Source organism: Athene cunicularia (assembly GCF_003259725.1).
Source record: "Athene cunicularia isolate RWA chromosome 1 unlocalized genomic scaffold, athCun1 chr1_part2, whole genome shotgun sequence".
NCBI classification, from domain to species: Eukaryota; Metazoa; Chordata; class Aves; order Strigiformes; family Strigidae; genus Athene; species Athene cunicularia.
The window spans coordinates 76500735-76524037 of NW_020799092.1; the positions used below are offsets into that span (position 1 = coordinate 76500735).

The window sequence follows — 23303 nt, forward strand, 5'->3', positions numbered from 1 at the left end:
ATAATATTTTGAATCAGAAATGGTGGAGCCAATAAAAAAGATGTGTACACAGAAATTCTAACTTGTCACTATGACACAGCAAAGTTGACATGGTAATGGTAGTGTTATGAGAAAATGAATTCATCAAGGAAATATGAAACACTTATTCTCCTTGTGCTTGCTTTGGTTTACTAGTAAGTTCTCTTTCAGTCTGTGCTTCTCGGCATTAAAGTTCCTGAAGTTTGGCTGGGTTTGTACTTTTACCCACAATTGAATATTAGAATCATCAACTGTTGTGGAGTGGGGAAGGGACCTCTGGAAGTCATCTTGTCCCTGTCACCTACAGTGGGTTACCTGAGGCAGTGTTTTGCATCAAGTTTTGAATATCTCCAAAGATGGAGGCTCCACAACCTTTCTGGGTAATCTGTTCCAGTGTTTAAACACCATCACAGTAAAGAAGGGGTTTTTGTCTTATTTTTAAATGGAATTTTTCAACTTGTGTCCATGGCCTCTGGGTCTGTTACTGGACACCACTGAGAAGAGTCTGACTTTCTCTTCCTTGCTCCTTCCCTTCAGGCATTACACACATTGAGAAGACATTCCCACACCCTGAACCTTCTGTTCCCCAGACTAAGCAAACCAGCTCTCTTGGCCTCTCCTGTGACAGGTGCTCCAGTCCCTTTATCTTCATCACCTGTTGCTGGACTCACCCCAGTATGTCCATATGTGTCTTGGACTGGTGAACCCAGAGCTGGGCACAGACTCCAGATGTGTCTTGCCTGTGCTGAGCAGGCAGGAAGGATCACTTCCTTTGACCTGTCGACAACACTTTTCCCTGGTGCAGCCCAGGATGCAGTCAGCTGCCTTGGCAAGGCTGTATTGCTGGTCCTCGCTCAGTTTGTTGTCCACCATGACCCCAGGTCCTTCTCTGCTGAGCTCCTTTCCAGATGGGCAGCCTATACTAGTGGAGGGAGTTATTGCTCCTCAGGTGCTGGACTTTCATTTCCCCTCCTTGAACTTTATGAGTTCTTGTCAATCCATTACTCTGGCTTATTGAGTTCCCTCTGAGTGGCAGCCCAACCATCTGGTGTATCAGCTACTACTCCTAGTTTTCTGCTTGAGTTCAGACTGAAACATTAAATACAAAACATAACAAACAGATTTACTAAGACTGAACTGAATGAAACAGGTTTGGATGGGGAGAGGGTAAGAAAGGTGTAGAAAAAGTATATGAGGAATCAGATGCAAGCGGTCTTTATTTTAAAATAGAAGTCATTTGTTGAATATTTCAGGAGGGCTCGGACAATGAGGAAGAAGAAGGTGAAGAGGAGGAAGAAGAAAACACAGATTATCTTACAGACTCCAATAAGGAAAATGAAACCGATGAGGAGAATACAGTATGTATTGTAGCTTTAGATAAGTGAGTTGACTTTTGCATCTTTGTTTTTCTTTACTGAATGTTTTCTGTCAATGCTGCTCATAATATAATGGGAAGACAGCAGGAACACTCCCTGCTGTTTTAAATATATTTGAGAGCTTTATTGCCTTCTGTAAATATTTATGTTGTCAACTTTACTACAACATGTTTTCACAGGACTTTACACTTTCACAGGTAGCTAGACTGGAAAAGATTGCGTAAGTGATGGTTTTGCAATGCCAGCAATAGTATCAAACTGATATGATACAATAAGGTAAACTAGTTACACTCTACTAGATCTTAAAACCGAAAATAGACAAACCAGGAAGTGTAGAATTCCTAAAATACGAAGTTGGGATTGGCAGACTATAACATCTGTAGCAAAAGACCTGTTCAGCTAAGCCTGAATTGCAGTTACATAGTAAGGAAAGTAATGATCATTACAGAACAATGTGTTGGGGTACTGACTTTAAACGTTTTTGTAATGTTGTGCTTTCCAGATACTGAAGGATTGTGTTTATCTTGAAAAGACCATCACAGACTTAATGGAAAAATTAGTTAAATTAGGTGCAGTAGGGATATAGACTTGTTTGTATTGTTGCTATGTTTAGACTGTGTATATATGCATCTGTACGCATATGCTGCTGTGTCAGAATGAGTGGCCAGTCTTCATAATAATTGATGCAGTAAACATCAGAAAATACTTCTTCAAGAAAATAATTCAGGCCAAAACCTCTTTTCTTCAGCAATGCTTTTTTTCTTTTTTTCCCCAAAGCTTTTGATTATTATATGTAAGCAATAAGGATAATTTCCCACTTATTTCTAGACTGAATAATCATATTTCTGAAAGTAATGTAATAGAAGGTTTTTTCCCATTGCAATAGGAAGTAATGATTAAAGGAGGGGGACTTAAGCATGTCCCTTGTGCAGAAGATGAAGACTTCATTCAGGCACTGGATAAAATGATGCTGGAGAATCTTCAGGTATAAATCTTTATTTTTCTTAAATTAATGTAATTTGCTGTACTGCTAACTGTACTTGATTATTTCTTTTCAGTAAGCAAGTGATTAATGCTTAGCTTACCATACTAAAGAACATGGATATTTTCCTTAGTTGTGGCTGCTTCTCTGCAATTGACATCTTTGGATAAGTAACAATGAAATAGCTGTCTATTTTCCCAGTGAATATATGACATGCTGACATATATTTTACTGGATGAATAACTGCATCAGATACTATGCAGTGCTTCTGACTTTATCCTAGACTATCTAAGCCTAGGTTTTAATGTGTTTAAAATGTAGCCGCATTTAAATTTACATAACCTGTAAGTCCTTTCCCCCCACCAAGTACTGACTATAGTAAGCCCTGTATGAGAAATACATTAATAAGATGCTACCAAAAGATCTTGAACGTAGAGTGTCCTTTCTCAAGTGTGTCTAATCAAGTCTCTAGATTTCTTTCCTTAAAAGCTTGTTATCCAACATGCCTTTAAAATTTGAAGTATTCTGTCCCTATAACTTCCTTCTTCACAAGCAAGGAAACTCCAGTGAAGCCTAATGTATTTATTACACTGTTTTCTTGGAAGGTTAAGCCTTTTCTCATTCATGAAAATACGAGTGTTGCCAGACTTAATGTTTTTAGCATCTGATAATTTATAGAATTTAATACTTTTTTTTTTTTTAATAGCAACGGAGTGGTGAATCTGTTAAAGTACATCAGTTGGATGTTGCTATTCCTCTACATCTCAAAAGTCAAATCAAGAAGGGTGCCCCAGTTGGAGGTGGGGACGGAGAGTCAGAGTCTGGAGACACAATGCCATTTGTCATGTTAACACGCAAAGGCAACAAACAGCAGGTAGGATTTTATGTAAGGTATAGATACTGTTTAAATAAATAAAATCTTTCCCCCTTTTTGAAAGTCTCACCCTGACGTTTGAAGTCATAGAAATTTTTATTTCTTCATCCTTTTGTCAGAATGGAACACAGACGACAATTTTGATAAACAGCAAATACAGTGTGTGGTTTCTTGGAATTCTTGGTTGTTAACAGAAATCATGTAGAAAATTTCTGTGGTTATATAATACCATTACTAATTACGTCTGATGATTACACTAGTAGGACAGTGTTATGTCTTATATATTTTTTTAAATATAATTGTGGAAGATGAATGTATGTGGTTGGTGGACTGCCACTGGATGTTGAAAGGAGTAGAAAAAAGGGAATATTCCAGAAACTTGAAGATTTTACAGATTTCTCTGAAAACAGTTTCAGCTTCCAATGAAGATATGTGGCATTTGCTAAATTCCATTTCCTAAGTAACTGCCGCTTGGCTAAATCTGTTCAACTTGCAAAAAAAGTCATTATCTCTGAAGACATTTTTAGGAAACTATTCCAGATTGCACTGAGTGAATCTCTTGGAGAGATGTAAATGGAAATTGTGTTGATAAAACAAATAAGCCCCTTGCTTCATGCAGCAAAGCTGTGTGTTTGTCTTGGCAATTCTCTCCAGTGTATGTTTGAATTTTCCAAGGTCAGCAAATGCATAGTGTACAAATCAATACCTAACACATTCCACATGCATTTCTTGTCATGGTTTAGGTCTTTTAAAGAAACCTTTTCGTTTTATGTGAAAAAAATTTTCATGTGTAAATTGATGGTAAAAAATTAATGACTCTTGAGTTTATATGGAAAGCAAAACCAAGGCATCATTTCATTCCATGCTTCTGTACTTTCAGATGTTTAGATCCATGTCACTGCTTTGCTTTGACTTTTGTTACCTGAATTGTGACAGTAGTTTAACAGTTGAGGTGTATAAACTGGAAGTAGAGTCTTTCTCTGACTTCATATGAAAGACACTTCAAAAATCCATGTAGTAAGTGAGAAGGTCTCTTCTCATAAAACACTTGAACTAGTGAGTGGGTGCTGTGCACAGTGCTTTGAAAATATAAGTAGTGATCCCCATTGGAGTGGGCACATACATGCTTGCTGATGATTAACCGATTTCCTTATTACATTTGTTTGGTTATTCAGTTTTCCTGGAACTTGAACGTTCTATACAAAGTTCTACAGTAGTTTTGAGTGGGGAATTTTAGCTGCTGTCATTGGGCTGAGAAGGGATTTAAGACAACTCTGTTTGGGGAGTGGGAAAAAAAGGTGTTTAGCTTTTTCAGGATAATTTACTGGGAGTATCTGTAGTTACCAAGAATTTTAAGATCTTCATATTCTGTGTGAAGGGAAAATATTGCCAACATGCAGCCTAAAAAGAAAGCAGAACTTGTTCAGGAGTTTTCCCTGCTCCTCCTCCAATATTTGGTTATGGGTGTAGGCCCTTCCTGCCAAAACTCCTCTTGGTGTTTCTAGAAATGTAGAAAACAGTTGCTTTATAGACTACTTCAGTTCTTGAGTCAATGAAAGGCTTCTTTGTCCATAGTTCTGTGTTCAGAGAAATGTCTTGGTAGTCGGTTTTAGTAGAAAAATAAGCAGGAAAGAAGAGGTGGAGTTGAAAAGAAAATAATTATTCCTTCTTACAGTAGTTGATTTTAAATCTGCGTGACCAGAATGTGCAGAGTTTTGAAATGATGGATGCATACTCTACTGTTATGTTATAGCTGTAAACTTTCAGCTTTTTAAAAACAGTCAAAAGGAGTTTGCAGACAACCTGGAAGGCTGTAAGTAACTTCTTACCTGCACAGTTACTGGAATGATAAGCATCACCACTTTACTAGGATATCAGCTTAATCACTTGCCATGTTAGCAGCTGGTTTCATGGCTTCTTTGCCAGTGGTGCTGCTGAAACCAGAACTCTTCACTGTAGGACGTACTTACTGATGAAAATGGAACGTGCTGTGCTTCCTTCTGGAGGTTGGTATGTGTTTGTTGAGGTCCAGTCACTAAATAGTCGTTTCACATGAAAGTGTTCAGCCAGGTTTTGGTGCAGCATTGACAACTAGTTTTTTGAAGCAACACTAGAACAACTGACTGCTATTTACCAGCAGCATTCAACTTGAATTAACAGTCATTGGAGGCTGGTAGTAACAAGGACACCATATTTTATCCTTTTTTGTCACACTGTGATGTACAAAAATGGGCAATAGCAAGGATATTGGGTAGACCAGTGTCTTGCAATAGATGGTTTGGGTTTTTTCACCCATCAACTGTGGCAAAGGAGTTGTATGACAAAACTTACAAAACTAGTAGCAGTAGAACCGAACATGGTTATTGGAAATTAGACTGCATCATGATTTATCCACAAGCTGTGAGAGCAAGGGGAAATAAAGAAATATTGCCATCATAAGGGATCAGAGCTGTGGTCTCTCTAATACCATTTGATGGTTTTGAAACGGAGAAGTTTTATGCCAGGTAGGTGTGAACTGAGGTGAGATTTAGACAGTAAAAAGAAAATCACCTAGTGTCAAGAAATGTGGCTCAATACCTAAGAAAAAAGATTTCTTCTCATCTGAAAGATTTTTAGCAAGGTACCATAAAAGAACAGTAATATCAATGGAGTGGTCAAGTCTCTTTGAATGTGATGTTCTTTCTCAGTGATTTTTTTATGAAATCTGTAATCTAGTCTTCTGAATGATCATTTTTTCTTTCTTCAAGTTGCCATCTTCTAAGTGAAGTCCTTATGTTCTGTCCCCATCTCACAAATTTTATAAGAGGTTTTTTGATACACCTCTTCACGATTTGCAAATCGGAAATGTTTCCATTGCTCAGTAATCATCATATCCTTCATTAATTGTCATCGGTGATTTGATTTCAGATGGCAGCTGCCTGATTGCCTTGAGATAGTGACTAAGTGATATTTTGTTAATTAGCTGTCTGTAGGGTTTTGTATCCATTTCTTTCCTTTGCACCCTTCTATATTTCAGTTTTCTTTTTTCTGCTTTAAGCATCCTGTCTGAAAACACTTAACCAATCCCATTAAGCTCCTCAGTCCATAGAACAGATAAAATATAAAGGACATATTAAGATGGATGAGGAGCTTAATGGTGAAGCAAAGAAATTATTTTTATCATGAAATGCTGCTAATGGGTTATTTGTGTAGTTTGCATAAAGCTCACTTGATAATATCTGGGAACATGCATATTCTGCTCAGCAATGAGTAACTAAAGCTTACTTTTTCTGTTGGAATTCCAAGAACTTTTATTCTTACACACACACACTTTAATAACAAGTTCGTATTTATGTTCAACATAATATGCTATTACCCTCCGCCCCGCAGAAAAGCCCTTTTGCTTGATTTGTTTCATGTAAATAGATCATCTAGTTAATTGGGTTTCACTGTACCCAGGTTTTTCTCCGGTCTTTCCAATCTTGACTGCTTCAAACACACTTTATTTTCAAATGCTGCATCTGAGTACTTGGTGTCTTTTCACACTCATTACTGATCTGCTAGTGGGGTGCTACTGTCTTAATAGGTACCTTGAGATTTCTTAATAATTACTGCATTAGATGCTAACCATACGCAGTGAGGATTTTGTTTTTACTATATGCCCTCTCAACAGAGGTTTTGATAATGTATCTTTCTGTTTGCAGCTTTTGACAGTGTAGCAGAAAAGATCACTTAGAAATTTTCTTCTATTTCTGTGGAAATAGATGAGAAGAACAAGCATCAGGATTCAGAGTAGTCCATGGAATATTGAGAATGATTATTCTTAAAGGCCTTTACTCTGCTTATAGCACAGAAGTATTTACTTTTAATGGATGTGCAATTGAAGGAGAAAGAGAAATTTCTTTCTAAATGTTCACAAACTTTGGCATTAGGTTTCTGAATTTTACTGTTTCAGTTGCAGATAAGACTAAGAATCACTTCTCTGTTTTGGAACAAGTGTAAAAAATAATTCTGTGGAAATAAAAAAAAAAAAGAAAAGCATCTTCCCTATGCCTCTGAAAACCTCAGCTGTATTTTTCAGAGAGAGGGTACTTCTGTAAGAGTAGTACCCAGCTTACCTTTCACGTAGCTTACGGCAAATCAGATAATGTGTTGAATGTGTAGGTGTGAGGGAGGAGGAAAAGATTAAATTTGATACAACAGTTGTCTCCAGACTAAGAAGCAACATGGAGCTGGAATCATTTGTAAAAGGAAGAGTACTGGCCAAGGAATGTTGGGGGATATCTGAAATACTTGGAATGTTTCTCCTCTGTTACCACAAGGGAGCTCAGGAGCTTCATCCCTTTGGAAGGTAGAGGCCTCTGGAGAGAGAGCCAGCTGTGGTACTTTTATTTTAGACCAGTGTAATTTGCTGTGAACGTTATCTGCTTGTGTGAAAATAAGAAATAAAGCATATAGCTATATGTACCTGGTGAAAGCTGATCAATGTTGTCCCATAAATACTGTGTGTAGTAGTCTTTTGTCTTAGCAGTCCATCAGCCTTTTTTGTACATTCTGTACCTCTTTAGGAGGTCTGAATATCTTGTATTTTTTCATGCTTCCTTATGTGAAGTAGAGTTTAAAAAAAAAAGACACCAAACAAAACCAACAAACACACTTTCCTGTAGAAACTTCTGTAGAAAGTATCTCATCACAATAACCTAGAAATAACCATAACCCTTCTGCATTTTGGGTTGTTGGGTCTTTTTCTGAGATGGGCACTTAAAAACTTATTTTCATTTGCAGTTTAAGATCCTAAATGTACCAATGTCTTCCCAACTTGCTGCAAACCATTGGAACCAACAGCAAGCTGAACAGGAGGAGAGGATGAGGATGAAAAAGCTCACTTTGGATATCAATGAACGGCAAGAACAAGAGGACTACCAGGGTAAGAAAATCATCAAATATTTTTTATTTTCAGAGGAACTTTTGTGGATCTACAGAAAATATTTGTGATAGCAGTTCAAGTTTTGAATACTGATTTGCAATACTTCATGAAAAAAACTGTATTTTAGTTTGTCATTCATTATTTACTCCCTGGTCTCTGTGCTTGAAGAATCTTTTTTTATAGTTCTTCCATGAAAGGGAGTTTTCAGATGGGCCTCAAGCCTCAGCATTCCCTTTTTTTGGGGGAAAGTGGAACTACTGGGATTGTTTCCTTAAAAAAAAAAAAATGTAACACAAAATTAATCTGATATTTTTGTGGCATTGTCTCCATTGCTGCAAGACAACTGAGTTCGGTAGAAGAGGAATTAATTCTGTGCAGCTTAAACTCTACTTTCTAGATATTATTAGGTACTTTAGATATTTAGAGTATTTAGACTCTTCATCAGTCTTACTAAGACTTGCAAATACTAAGAGGTAACCTTCACTTGAGAAATACAAACTGTCACCTCAGCTTCATATTGCTAAAGGTTCTAGGAGCACTACAAATCCACAGTGTAAGGCTATATTAACAGAATGAAGGTTCCATACAAATTATATGATCTGTTTTTTTAAACATGCATAAGTCAGGCATTTTGGAACCTGGACAGATTGAAGCAAACAGTTAATACAACAAATGATGTAGACCCTAAACTGGTGCAGTTCGTGTGTTTGGTTGTTGGGTAGTTTGTTCTGTGGGTGGTTTTGTGTGGTTTTTTTCAGACTCAATTTTTCTTGGCTTACTCAGATAGTAAACAAAGCCAGACTAATAAAACTTGTTGGTATTCAGTTCTTCTGTTAGTATTTCCATTTAACATCTGTACAGTTCTTGCTCTGTGGGTTTGGTTTTTTTTGTAAAGATGTTGCAGTTTGGTAATCACAGTATAAGTAGTTAATTAGCAGGAAATCTCAATTAAGGTATTTAGTGAAAGGTCATTATTCATCAAGAAATGGGAAATTTAAATTAAAGCAGCTCTAATTCTAAAACCACTATGGAATCTAACACTCCTTCCAGAACTCTGATAGTACAAGAACTAAACTTGTAATCATAAAAAGGACTATTTGTACAAAGTGAGTCTCTACAGAGCTCTGAAATCGTAACAATATATTCTTAGTATTAAGCATTGTAATCAGCTTAGGAACTTCTTTTCTGAGACATTCTTGTGGAAAAGAAACAGTAGACTTTAGTATTAGACATTTAAGTCATTTTCTCAGACTTTTTGTGGGTTTTTCCTCATTTAATGATGCTTCTGATATTTTTACTTGTCAGGGCATTTGGGGTTTTTATGCTTTGTCATATGACTTTGTTGGTATCCTTAAAATCTAGGATTTTATTGTGAGCAGTTGTGGCTTTTATCTAAAAAAGAATCACATTGTCCAAGAAAATGAATCAAAGTAACAGGATAGCAATTTGCAATTATTTTATTTTCATTGCCTATATAGTAATAGGCAATTTTATTTATTTTTTTTTACTTTCTCATAGATTTTTCTAGGTGATATGTATAAAGCATTAATATAGGAGGAAAATTAGCACAGAAGAGATAGGTTTTTCCATCATTGACATCCATTTTTAAAACAGATGTTGATCCTTTTTTATTGTCTTGGGTAAAATACACAGTAAAACCAAACGAAAGAGGACCTTTCAGTCAGGTTAAACTGAGCAGGCCAAATTACATTCTACTTTGGAACTATTTTTTATTTAGATTTTGTCCAGTTGATTGTTACTTTTGGAGAGTCAGTTTGCCTGTTGGCAAGTTGGTATGTACCCGCTGAAAGAAAGAGTTGGTTCTAAATTTGTTTCAGGCTTTGAAGTTACCAAGGGAGGAAGAAGTCTCCATTTCTGGAAGAATGCCTTGGGGTTGATAACCAATGTACATTTGGGTTTTTTTATCCGTGCAGGGTAGCTAGTAAATGAAAATTCACCAGTGTACTTTCAAAGTAGTATCAGATAATTATTTAATACTTCGGAAACCTTTAGTATTACAGACATTTTTAATTTAAAGAAATACTAGCCACTGAGTGACTCTAATTTAGACTAGTATTTTTCTGTGTAGATTCTTTTTTCTTCACTAAAACCAAAGATGGGCGACATGCCTTTAGCCTAGCTAATACGTTGTGCTCCCTTGTGATTTCTTCCTTCTGTTATCTTCTCAACTACTCAAGTTCTCAGTTGCTGACTTTTCACAAACCCTGATATTTTCTTTCACCTCTATAGTGTGGAAAACAGAAGAGATGGGCATGCACATACTTGCTTATTCATTGCTTGCTTCTAGCACCTGGCTGGCAGTGTGCCGTGATCTCTTCTTATTTTTTCTGTGTCTCATCATCGCCAACAGAGATTGCTCCTGGCATACAGAATTGTTTTGAAGGATGTTATTTCATGATGTTTACAAAAGTGGACTGTCTGTGTTGAATGGCTTGTCTTGCCTTTTCCAGGTGTTGCTAAGGGGAGTATACAGAGCAAGAATACATAGTTTATTAACTGGTGACACCAATATTGTATATTAAATCATTCACAGTTTCCCAGTTTCTCAAAGATTGGGTGAATAATTTACTGAAAGCTTCACGTGCATTTTGTAAATGGCCAGAGAATCTCATCAGAGTCTCCAGTTTTGCCCTGTGCAAGTCACTGTGAGGGTAGTGGAAGTTTGCCTCTAGCAGATGATGGGTATGTGTCTCCAATGAGATTACAAGAGATTGGAGAACCAGACAGAGCAGACTTTCAAACATAATCCGTTTAACAGCTTATTCCACTTTTCCCATTCATTTATTCCATCTGTCTGATTGCTGAGTAATACAGACTCTTGCACAGGTGGACTGTCAGAAATACTTTCCATTAGATGCACTAACATAATGGGCAGAGGTTATGTGGACGTTCCTATGATGTATTTGTAATTATATTGGGTACTTAATAACGATTAACTTGGCCTGATAAAGAGCCATTTATTACCATTTAAAAAATTTAAATTAAATGTTAGAAATGAAGTTTTACCCAGTGCCAAAATACAATACTTACCTAGCTTAAACTGCCCAAAAGTTGGATGTCCAGGGCTGAAGTGGATAATGTAGGCTTCTTCCTGCACCCACCTATTTCTTCCCTCTGATCATAAAGTGAAAAACTCCATCCATGGGAGAGCGGGTGTAATGTAGGTCAGCTGAGTCACCCTCCTCCGGTGCCTGTCTTCTTTGTAAAAAGATCCTATTATGGCTAGCTTAGACTTAAATACCTGACTTTTCAGTGCCTAATTTTAGGACAAGTTTCTTGCTGAGTCTTTAATTGGCAGCAACACTCTCCAATTGTTACTATTTTAGGGTAGTTTAATATTGTGGCTTCTCATACTGGTGTGAAGCTTTGTTCCTGATCACTGATAAAGAAAGTGGTGGCTGATATGTTTAGAAAGAAAAGGTCACAGCTCCTTTCTTTGAGCACCTGTGATGAAAACCACTGTTGGCAGTTCCTTCTGCAAGAACATCTGGAAATGCAAGTTCATATTATGGGGTAGCTTGGATTTGTCAAAGCTGTCTATGCAACTTATCTTTTAAAAAATTAGCTGTTGTGGAATAACTCGAGGAGTGTTAACCCTACAGTATATCAAAATGTAAATAAGGTGTCTTTTTTTTACTATATGGCAGTGAAATGTACTTGTGTAAATTCCTCTTTAAAGAGATGCATAGAAAATGTATTTAACTTTTTCCTGTACAAAATTACAGAAATGTTGCAGTCTCTGGCACAGCGTCCAGCTCCAGCAAATACTAATCGTGAACGACGGCCTCGTTACCAGCATCCGAAGGGAGCACCTAATGCAGATCTAATCTTTAAAACTGGTGGGAGGTAGGACAATCTTCCTTTAAATGTGGTAATTCTGGTTCTAGGCAAGTAATTACCTTCACAATTGAAATAGATAACGATCTGCGTAGTGCAAGTGCATTTGTTAGTAGCTTCTATTCTAAAGCATTCTGTTAAAATACTGAGCAGCTTTGTGCTTCTAACACAGTGTCTGTAAATACGTCCTTGACAGAGGTTTGGAAGCCAGAGGGTTATTTTTCAGTTGTGAAATGGCTGGTAGTCTGAACCTCTTATAGGGGAAAAGATGCAAGTTTGCTTTCTCAGTGAGAGGAGGGGAAGATGCTAAAAAATATCTAAAGAAATTCCTGTTGTGCTTTTTCAGTTTGGTGAATTTGTGAGCCATACCTCTGTATTTGAAACCTGAATGGAAAGAAAATAAAGGTGGGGAGAGGGGAGGAGAACGTTAGATTTATGGTGTGTAAGAGCATACCGAAAACGGTATTACCATGAAAAGAACCATCCTGGATTGCCTTAGAGTCATTCTACAGCTTTAATATCATGTGTCTCTTCTCACTCAGAATAAGCTTGAGAATAAACCATTAAATCAACCCTGCAGCACAAGATTTGAATAGACAGAGTTTCAGGTGAAATGCAGACTGCTTTCATGTTTCTCTCTTCATTGCAAGTAAATTTTGGAGGTGGATAGATGGGAGCAGCAAGGGGGAAGGCAGAGTTCACCTAGTAATGGGTCCGTCTTTGTAAACTAGAAATAAATTAACGTAATGTAATAATCCTGTGTTACAGGAACATTGCTAACTACTTTCTGGTACATTTTTCATGGGCATTTTGTAACTTCCTCATCATCACTCGCTCCACTGAGACCCTATACAGATACTGCTTGCATAAAGAAAGCTCTCTTTTTTTGAAAACAGACTGCATTTAATTTTTTTTTTTTTTTATTAAGCAGCTATAATTCAGTAAAATGAACAGTGCTGTCCATTTAGCTTATTCGTATCACTAGCCTAATACTGTCATAGAAATACGAACTATTCAGTTACACTAAACTGCTGTAACGCTGGCAGGTGTTTCATAAATGGCTGTGCAGTCTTCTTTCAGTCATCTCTCCCAAATGCTTTGCAACCTGTACAAGGAGCGCACTGCAGTTATTCTTTAAACATAGCAGCCAGACCAGGAGGTGTGATATTTACAGATCTTTTTTTTTTAATGTGGTCATTATGAGAGCTTTTTATTTTCAAATGTTTTAGGGAAAATATCGTTTAGGACTTTACTGTAAACTAGGTCAGACGTTGTCCAGTGAACAGTTTAAGTAGTGTTTGCTTGTTCAAATAGCTGTGCCATGCACTTGCAAGTTTGATGTAGTTTTGGATTATGTAATTTACTCTTTATTCCTTTTAATCTGTAAACTCCTTAAAGCAAGACCAGGAAGTTTGTTTTAGCAGGCATCTTTTATTTGTTGTATAGTGCCATGCTCAGGCTTGCAGTCATGAATCACTTGAGCCATCTTAGCCTGTGGTAAGGGAATGTTACTTTTCTTAATCCCCACTGAAAGCTGTTTAAGCAGAGATTTATTTGTTGGAGACTATGGGTCCACCAGTGGCTTATCACTTCTGGTCTAGATTGTCTGTCGTTTGTGGTTTTAGAGCTTCTGATTTATAGTGTATATTGAAGATTGTCTTCTGACTTTGAAGGGTGAACTGCAGTCTCTCTGCCCAAACTACCCTCATGTGCTAGTTAAGAAGTTACCCCATGGACTTTGAAGTCCATGTTATCTTCCTACTTGCTGGGAATAAATAGGAACTGAGCTATTAATTTTAGTATCTGTTTGAAGTTTTCACTTTCCTACCTGATAGAACTAATTTGTGTGATTACAGATGCTATCACTTAGTGGTGAGCGGGCTGTGTTGGGTTGTTTCTTCTTTATGTATGAAGAAGACTAATATGTTATTTTCTTGCAATAGTAACTCAAATTTATTGGAAATATGGATGTTACTTTCTTTAAGGTAGAAACTAACTTTTTAATTTAAATTTCTTGAGGTTAGGGATAATCTGAGCAAGTAAATCTGGTTGATGCCATTGCAATGTACAATCTGACAGGTTCTGATAAGGTTGGGATGACAACTTCCTGGCATTTCATCAATTTGATGGGGTTTTTTCTATGTTCCTAAGCATAATGTTTCAAATGTCTCTTAAAAAGCTAAATCCAAATCTACCTATCATAATGACTGATTGAACAATTAATGAAGGAACTGCTGGCTTCTCTTGTATGTTTTTGGCCCTGCTGTCACAGCAGGATTTGGATTAGATGACTTCCAGAGGGCCCTTGGAACCTGAATTTTTCTGTGATTCTATTTTGATCTAGTGGGGTGCTAAACCAGAACAAAAGGAAAACCAAAAACTGCCCTCAAATGTGTTGCCTCCTTTGCCTATGATAAACTCACAGTAAATGGAAGGACGAATTAGTGGCTGTAGTTATACAGCATGCATTTTGTTCAAAAACAAGAGAAATCTTTTGGAGTATTTATTTGTTATCTATTAATGTCCTTTTTCTGTATTAAATGCAGTGAGATATACAGGCTTTGTCAGATTTCTTACTATTTAGTATGTGCAAAACACTGGATCAAAAATCAGAGTTTCTTGATGTTTATTTGTAATCACCTGCTTGTACAGCCTCGGGTTTTAAGACCTGCTAATACTGCAAGGAGGAGATTCTTTCTGGGATTCACACATTTAAGGCAGATTGGCCTTAAAGATGATTCGCTGCAACTCCATTAAAAGTAGAGTTCCTTGACTTGCTTCAGCAGAACTGGGAAGGCAGCAATTTTCACTCTTGCCTCCAGTCCTGTAGCATCTGTATATTAAAAGAGGACTTTGGCTATCAAGCTTGCTAAGCTGATACCCTCAGGAAACACAAAGCTTACAGAAGTAATCTTTTTCAGTGATGGAATTATCATGAAAATACTCATTTACAGTTCTGGAGAATAGCCTCACTTCAAAAAAATCTTTTTCCTTTGTTTAAAGAGGATTGAGGTCCATAAATGGCTTGCTCATAAAGTGAAATGTAAACACAAACATTTTCTGAAATATGTTTAAAAACTTTGATTACCGAGAAAGAAAAAAGATTTGCAGTGAGAAATTTTGACTGTAGAGAAGTGGGCCTTCCCTAGGAGTGTTCTAACTTGTTAAACCTCTCCTTATTAAAAGCAGTAACCTCAAAACTCACTGCTGTTTTGAAAGTATAGTAAAGAAAGAAGACTTGTCTGTGTCAAAAGGCCTCCTGGGATGCAGACATAAGCTGACGAACTAAATCATAATGAAGTTGATTAGTAATTTTAGGTCTTCTATTTGCATCCGACTCTTATTTCTCTTTAACCCATTTAATAAAGAAAAATTAAGCATAAAGGTAATAACAGGATGCTAGGATTTTATTAACTAAATATTCTCATAATAAAGAGTATTCCTTTAATGCTGAAAAATCTGAGTATGGATAATAAGGAAAAATGTGAATTTAACATCATTTCCTTTTTCAGCTACTGGACAAACACTTTGTACATCACCCACTATGTAGTTGATGTATTGATGAATGTTATATTTTGAAGCTTTGAACTAATTTCTTACTGTCATACCAGAAGTCTTGGGCAGCCTAAATCCAGTTTATTTGCATCAGTCTAGCCGATTTTTGTACACTACCATTGTAACTTTCTCAATCTAGACAAACTCTTGGGTGTTGGCATGGCACTGTCTAGAACTGACAAATCTATCCCTTGGTTCACTGTGCTGCTCTTGAAATCTTTAGCTGTCATTTTCAGTGATCTCTTGTATTCTTTTCAAAAAATTGAGAGGTCATCACTTTAGCAGTAATATTTCGTTCTTGCTTCAGGGATTTTTGATGAAATGGCTCCTTTCTTCACATTTAGATACCATAAATACTAAAACATTGAGTGCTCTATTTTTAATTGTGTGCTAGCTCAGTTCACCTTACTCTTTGACATCTTTTTCACCAGTGTTTTAATCTTGATCTTTTCTCAGTTGTTATTCTTGATCCTGTACTACATCCTTTTCCTTGCTACATACAGACACGAGCGTAGTCTCCCATGAAAACTGTTCGGACAAACCCGGCAGCGAAGGGCAAAACTCCCTTTCAGCTGTTTTGTGGGAGGAAAGCGCAGGGTAGGAATATGGAGCGGGGGGCCATCCAAATCCTGCGGCTTCTTTTGGTGAACTGCACTGGAACCAAACAGAAAAGAAGAAGAAAAGCCAGATCCTTGTGTATTTGTCTTGGCAATGTGGTGCTTGTTGGGCTCTGCAAATGTAGATGCAAGTCTCACCACAGGTGGAGAGAGACATGATGGCCGTTACAGCTTTGAGGGGAAGGAAGGCAAGATTTTATTTATTAGCATGTTTATAAAGACTTGTTGTTTAAAAAAAAGCTGTTTCAATATAAATAATAGTAATAACCCAAACAAAAACCCCTGCAAATTTGTAACTCTCTGGAACCTAACTACCAATACTCAGAACACCTTCCTGATTAATAGCCCACTTTGAGTACTGTGACTTCAATTTTTTTTTTTAATAATTTAAATCTATGGTGTTTACAGTATGGTAGTTGATAATTCAGATTTGTTAGGAAATGATCAGAGTGACTCAGTATTTTATTAGTCCAGAAACACACATTGTGAAATACGATTGTTCCAGAGAATATATTCTGTCGCAGCTAAATTGGTAATAGCTGTTTAAAATCCAGTGCTACACTTTTTTCAATACAAAATTGCTAGATAACGTTCTACAGAATGTAGAATGTTCCTCCCACGGGGAAGACAAGTGATGTTTTGTCCTGTTCCATAGATCTATGAGACAGGAAAGAGGCTGACTGTGGCATGACAAGCACTTGAATTTAAGTTTCCCAGGATTTAAGTTAATACTCTGCAGTATTTTTCTTCTCTCGCCAGTATGCAGGAATGTGTATATACTGTTTATTCTCCAAGGCTGGTTTTGTGGGAGAAGAGCTGAAAGCAAAGATTGGTATCTGTAAGTTCTCTCTGCTGTCTGTGCAGGCAACAGTTCAGAGCAGGAGTTTGAACTTCAGAGGCTGTTTTCTGCTTTAAGATCTGTTCTCCCCTCCTAAAGCTCTTGCATCTGAAAGCAAGAAAATGCATTCAGCAGAATAAAGCATACAAAGAAAAGACCCGTTTGTGAAAAAGCATTCTGTTCAAAACAGAAAAATAAATTCCAGGTGTTCATTGTGTTTCTATTTCATGTTCCTGGTTCTGGTTAATGTGATTAGGGCGGAGAGAGAGAAAGAAGAGCACCAAAGCTGAGATTAGTAATGAAAAGTAAAGCAGCAAGTGAGTTTTGAGAGGAGGTGCTTGGAGAAAGAAGGTGTGTGAAATTTGTGAGGAAATACAGTATTCAGAAATGCATAGAGCATTGTGGATTGATGGAGGGCATGAAGGGATGAGGGAAAAGTGTGAAATTTAATGTCAAAGATCTCACATGTGTAAGAATTTTTCATGATCTTGTGATGTCAGCACTGTGCAGACAGGACTTGATTTGGTATATTCTCTTGGGCACGGTTCAATTTAAGCCATAATGTTGTCTTGCTGACTTAGATTCTTCCAACTTCACACGTGCAATGGATTTGGGATTATTTCCTAGCCTATACTATGTTGTGATGTTTCTGTATGTTTTTTGCAAGTTCCATGGTCAGATGAAAGTGTATCTGTGTGTTCCTCCATCACCCGAGTATGTAGGCAGCGTTAATGCTCACGCAAGGGTGTTGAGAAGCTGACTATAGGATTTTTATACAAATTAATAACTGTGGTGGTAGTGGGAAGGGTAGTGGGGGAGTAGATGGCCAAAAAAAAGGATCCATTTTGCACAAAGAGTTCAAGAGGTTTAATTACAGCTATGCACTAAGTTTGACCATGCCAAATACAGGTTTGGATCAAGTTTACTAATTTGGAGAGAAATGTTTTGTGAAATACCTGGTTTTGGTAAAAAGGCTACTAAGACTTGGACCAGCAGGTCCTTGCTGTAACCCACTGAAACACGGCTTACTCTGCCTTACCTGCTGCCAATGCGCCATGGCAGCTGCTGGTGTGGATGAGAGTCATTTTTATGAAGTTAGATACATGCAGCTAGTGCTAGCCCTTCTCCCCATCAGCAGTAGAATTATTTTTTTAAAGGGAGGTGGAGAGCTAAGCATGGTTCTGCAGTTCACTGATGTTTGAACTCTCTTCTCGGTTGTAATATTTTTATAAACAAAATATCATTCTACTAAATCTATTAAAATTCAAGTTCCTTTCTTTTGCAACCATGTAACCCATGTTCCTGATAATCGCTGTGCCACAAGAAATTGCAATATTGTATTGCATAACGCTAAAAGATGGTTAAAACCAAGTAACAGAAGCAATTCTGCAGTAAGTTCTAGTGATGCAAAGGCTCGGTACTTCATAACAAAACTATACAGTGTGTTTAAATAAAATACACAAATACCAGATAACAAAACAAAGCACTACACAAGAATACAGAGTTACTGTAACAGCTTTATCTGTTACCAGACATGCGGAAGTTACTGTGTCCAGTTAACAGACTTGTAACATTTTTCTTGCAAGATTTTCAATAAAAACTAAGTTTATATTACTGTTCAACCAATGCTTGAAGTTTATTCACTGTTTAAAGAAACATGAACTGTTTTGTTTGCATGGTAAAAGACTTGAGTGTGTAGCCCTGGAGCTATCTCATGATTGTAAATGTCTTAATGTTTATGCTTTGTACTACTAAATTTTAATTTGCAGTCTAAAAATTAACTGAAAACCAGCCCAGATACAGTAACTGGCAGTTGTGCTGAAGTCGGTGATACTGGATTAGCGCTACTACTAGATCACTCTGGGTTTTGTTAAATCTGGACTTTCTCTGGGTAGGAACATGTTTTTGATGAATGAGGGATGATTGAAGATTTTAATACCGCAGTTGACCCTAAAAATGTTCTAAACAGTTATTTGACTCTGGAAAGCCCCCTCTAACATTTCTGCAATACCTTGGAATATTAAGAAACTGCACAGAAGGATGAAAACTTATCTAAAATAACTTGTATTTCAACATTCACAAGTCAGCTGTGCACTTCAGTAGTTCAGCATCTCATCTGGGAGGATAAGGCAGCTATTTTCTGAACAATTTTAGATTCATCTACCAAGATTGTGTAGGGAACTTTTTCCTTTTGTCTGATGTGGTCTCTTGAAAAATTTGTGCAGATAACAGAAATATGTAACTTTAATACATAGAGCATAAAAGGATATCAAAATCACTAGCAGTTGATTTCAGTGGTGGCAAACCTGCGTAGTGTTGGGTATCTCATAGTAAACTATTTCTCTTCTCCTTTCTTTTCTCAGGAGACGTTGATCCAGCAGCAAGTGTCATTTCATTAGGTCCTGTATCTCTGATGTTGTGGATAGTGGAGTCCTCCAGCGATTAAATGAGAGCAGTGGACACATCTCAGCATGTCAGTCTAGAGCGTTCAGAATCGAAACCTGGGACAGGCTGGGGCCGTGGGGCAGAAACAACAGCCTCCCCTCTTCCCCCCAACCCCACACAGAACAAGTGGAAGCTTCCAGTCATGGCCTAACAAACAAAAAAAAAAAGCAAAAAAAAAAAAAGCGCGCTTTTTGTTATGGGAACCGCATTGAGGGTTAATTTTCTCATAAGAGCAGAAGTAAATGAATGAGATGGTTAACTTGACCAGTGAGCAGCTTGGTGAAAACAAAGATCAACCTGAAATTCAGATGGATTACACTGGAACGGAAAGGGTCTTTGACAGCTCAGTATGTGGGAGAACAGCGTTCTAAACTTGGTGGAAGTTACGTTCTCTCCGAACTGAGCGCTTTTGTGTTGGAAGGATATTCTTTGGGGGCTGCAAATCTACAGTAGAATAACGTAGAGCAAATGGTGAAATCTAAAAGAAAACCCTGACACATAGGATAACTTCTTATCTAACACTCCTCAGCGAGAAAGTTTTTGGTTAAGGAACAGCCTTTTGCTGCCAGATGAGCAAGAAGGAGGGGGTGGGGAGTGGGGAGGGGTGAAAAACTTAAGGGCCAAGGAGGTAAAATGTCTGCTAAGGTTTAAAATAGAATGTGAAGTTGATAAACACAGGGTGTTGACTCGTACTGCTTGGAACAGCCTGACACCAGCCTAAGGACAGGGATATAGTTGAGCCCATTGTATGTATCATTGAAAACCAAAATGTGCCAGTCAGCATAACAGGAGGATGTCAAGGAGTAGATCCAAATATTTTGTTGATCTTCATGGGTTGATAAGCCTCTGTGTCTATTAAAACAAACAAAAGTTTTAAAAAAAAAAAATTAAGTCTGGAAACAAGTAGAATTTTTATTTTTTTCTAAGTAGAAATGAGGTTTCTTGGTCTGTTTCTGACAATGTTATTTATTAGCATAGGTTTTTTTGTTTGCTTTCAGGTAGAGGTAGTTAATTGAGTTAAGGAACTCATCTGTATGTTACTAATAATTCTTTTTTCTAGCTCTTTTAAAATCCTTTCTACCACTGTTTTTTTTTTGTTTCTGCATGTAGGAAAAGAGACTTGTAAAATTGTAACATTTCATACAGAAATGCCGCCCGATCTTCACCAGCTTCAGAAATCTGACCTTTGCCAATGCTGCAATAAAGTGTTGTAATTTAGAATTGGTGTCTGTCTCTTCACGTTGACTTTGTTCTTCGAAATGATGTTTTGAAGAGTTTGTGATGTGTCGTGGGGCTGTAGCTCGGACAGTGCTTTGTACAAGCAACATAAAAACAGATGACATTTTACCAAAATGGGGATTTCTGCCCCAAGAAACACACCTGAAGCACACTTAGGAAATGCAAGCTTTTCTTGCTGTTTAGCATGGAGTCATGAAGCTTGAGATGATCATTTTGGATGACGTAAGCTCTCCTTAAGCAGAAAGGAGCAACTTCAGCACGGCCTCACCTGCGGCAGCTCCCTCTTGCCCCCTTTGCTGTGCAGCCCCGTGGTGAACCGACTGGAAATCAAGCAGGGATGCTCTGCAGAGAAGAACTGAAGGTTTTTACAATGCGCCTACTTTACATTCTTTAATCACAGAATTTGAACACCGAGAGCGGAACAACGGCAAGTGCAGCTCTAGGTGTGCTCCTTCATTCCGGCGCTGTCGGGTTGGGAAGCGCTGGAATCATCGGAGCACATTTTTCCCCGAGGACCTGGCTGGTTGGGCTGGTGGTAGACAGCTTCTGGGTGGCAGAGCGTGGCTTGAAGTTTTCATAACATAATGTGTAGATGTGTTCCTCTAAATTTGGGAAGGAGGCGAGTATCCTGGGCAGCGTGCAGTCACCCAGACCCTGTGGCCTTTTCACAGCTCTCCAGGTACAGTTGTCTGTGCTCAGAGAAGGTCCTTTCTGTGCTGTGGCTGGGAGGGTACATGCCCTATAAAGAGGAGTATGTTGTAGGAAGAGCAGGTCTTTGTTTCAAGCCCTGTGTGATTCTTTTAATTTCATTTTTTTTGCTACATAAAATTTATGGGTGTGTGTATTAATCACATTTGTAACTCTGAGCTCCTCCAGGAATGTCTGCTGCAGCAGTATGACCATATCCATCAGTCAAATCTAATTTTCCCTTTCCTGATGAAAAATGCCCACCAATTCCTAATGGCAAATTAAGCAGCTAATTGTGGTCCAAACTAAAGTTAACTTCCTTTTCTCAACGTGCTGCTTAGTTTCAAAAGCATTTAATTTATCCAAATTGAATAACTGCATAAAAATAAAACGTGAATTCACATCGGCTCTGTTTTGTATGTGTCAGTGCCTTGGATGGAATTTGGACTAATGGAAGTATCTTTATAAAATTAGTTTGGGGTTAGCTGGGGATTTCCCTGACCTCAGGTTGAAACAAATCAGCGAAACCTTTTGAAGTTTAATTTTAGAACAAATTATTCTAATGTTATGCTGAATAAAACCCTTATGTCAAAAAGTCATTGTGAGTGAAACAGTCAGGGTTGAGCATATACACTGGAAAAAATGTTTGCATCCTATTGATTTGCTTTTCCATTTTCTAGCCCCCAACCTGGTGGTGTGCCTCGCTGCCCTCCTGCTGCTTGCAGAGCAGTTTTGCCACCTGATTCATGCACAGTTTGTTGATACAGGGGTTGCATGGCTTCCTTTAAAGAATATTTAATTAAAAGGGTCGGGTGAGCAGCCTGGTTTTGATACAAGAACAGGGGAATAACCTATATTTTGATCAGTGCTTCTCTGTTACCTAGGAATATTGCTGCTTGATCCAGATGACAGGATGTTTATTTTAATGAAGTTCTAATACCACTGCTCCTCTTTTCCTACAACACAGTGACCCGCAGGTGTGACAGGTCACTGGGGAAGTCATTTGATGGGCAAGAGGATTTTCCTTGGGGAGCATTTCTCAAGGGATTCTAGTCAGAAACTCATTTAGCAAAGAGCATTTCAAAAAGCAGCATTCCCCAACATGCAGGCAAGTAGTTAGATCTGGGAAAATGTACATAGATGAAAGAGAAATTGTTTCACATCCTTGATTGTGTAAAAGATCTCTGTTATCTTATCATTCTCTGGAAAGAATTTGGACTCAGATCAGGTCCTGGAATTTGAAGTTGCGTCTTCACTGATGTGAGGCTTGTTTTTCCTGGCTTGCTGACAACCAGATAATGTGTTGCATGATTGTACTCAACAATTTTTTTGCCTCAGTTTTTGATGGCAGTATCTCCTCCTTCATCTCTCAAGCCCCTAAAACTCAAGGCAGGGGAGTGGGGGAATGAAGTCCCTCCCACTGCGGATCAGGTTTGTGACCACCTGAGGAACCTGAACATAGGTTAAGTCCATAGGACCCAATGGGTTGTCCCCTGGAGTTGCTCAGTGTGGAGAAGAGAAGGATCCAGGGAGACCTAATTGCAGCCTTTCAATATATAAAGGAGGCTTAAAGAAGGATGGAGAGAGGCTTTTTGCCAGGGCCTGTAGTGACAGGATGAGGAGCAGCAGTTTTAAACTGACAGAGGGTAGATTTAGATTAGATATAAGGAAGAAATTCTTTATTGTGAGTGTGGTGAGACACTGGCACAGGTTTCCCAGAGCAGCTGTGGCTGCCCCCTCCCTGGAAGGGTTCAAGGCCAGGCTGGACGGGGCTTTGGGCAACCTGGGCTGGTGGGAGGTGGCCCTGCCCATGGCAGGGGGTTGGAACTAGATGGTCTTTAAGGTCCCTTCCAAACCATTCTGTGATCTGTGATGTACAGCATGTCACTTGGAGGCCTGTTTGAGGTG

The 23303-nt window shown here is 38.1% G+C and overlaps 1 protein-coding gene across 1 annotated transcript in view; it reads left to right on the top strand.

The window, feature by feature from the left end:
- UPF2 (UPF2, regulator of nonsense mediated mRNA decay) overlaps window positions 1-20360 on the top strand; it is a 59560-nt gene extending 39200 nt beyond the window's left edge. Inside the window, exons 16-21 of the mRNA XM_026867866.1 lie at window positions 1272-1376; window positions 2281-2379; window positions 3083-3250; window positions 8015-8156; window positions 11903-12023; window positions 19388-20360. Of these exons, the coding sequence (XP_026723667.1) occupies window positions 1272-1376; window positions 2281-2379; window positions 3083-3250; window positions 8015-8156; window positions 11903-12023; window positions 19388-19397 (645 nt within the window). The 3' untranslated portion in view covers window positions 19398-20360. The remainder of the gene's footprint in view (window positions 1-1271; window positions 1377-2280; window positions 2380-3082; window positions 3251-8014; window positions 8157-11902; window positions 12024-19387) is intronic.
- Window positions 20361-23303: the final 2943 nt, after the last annotated feature.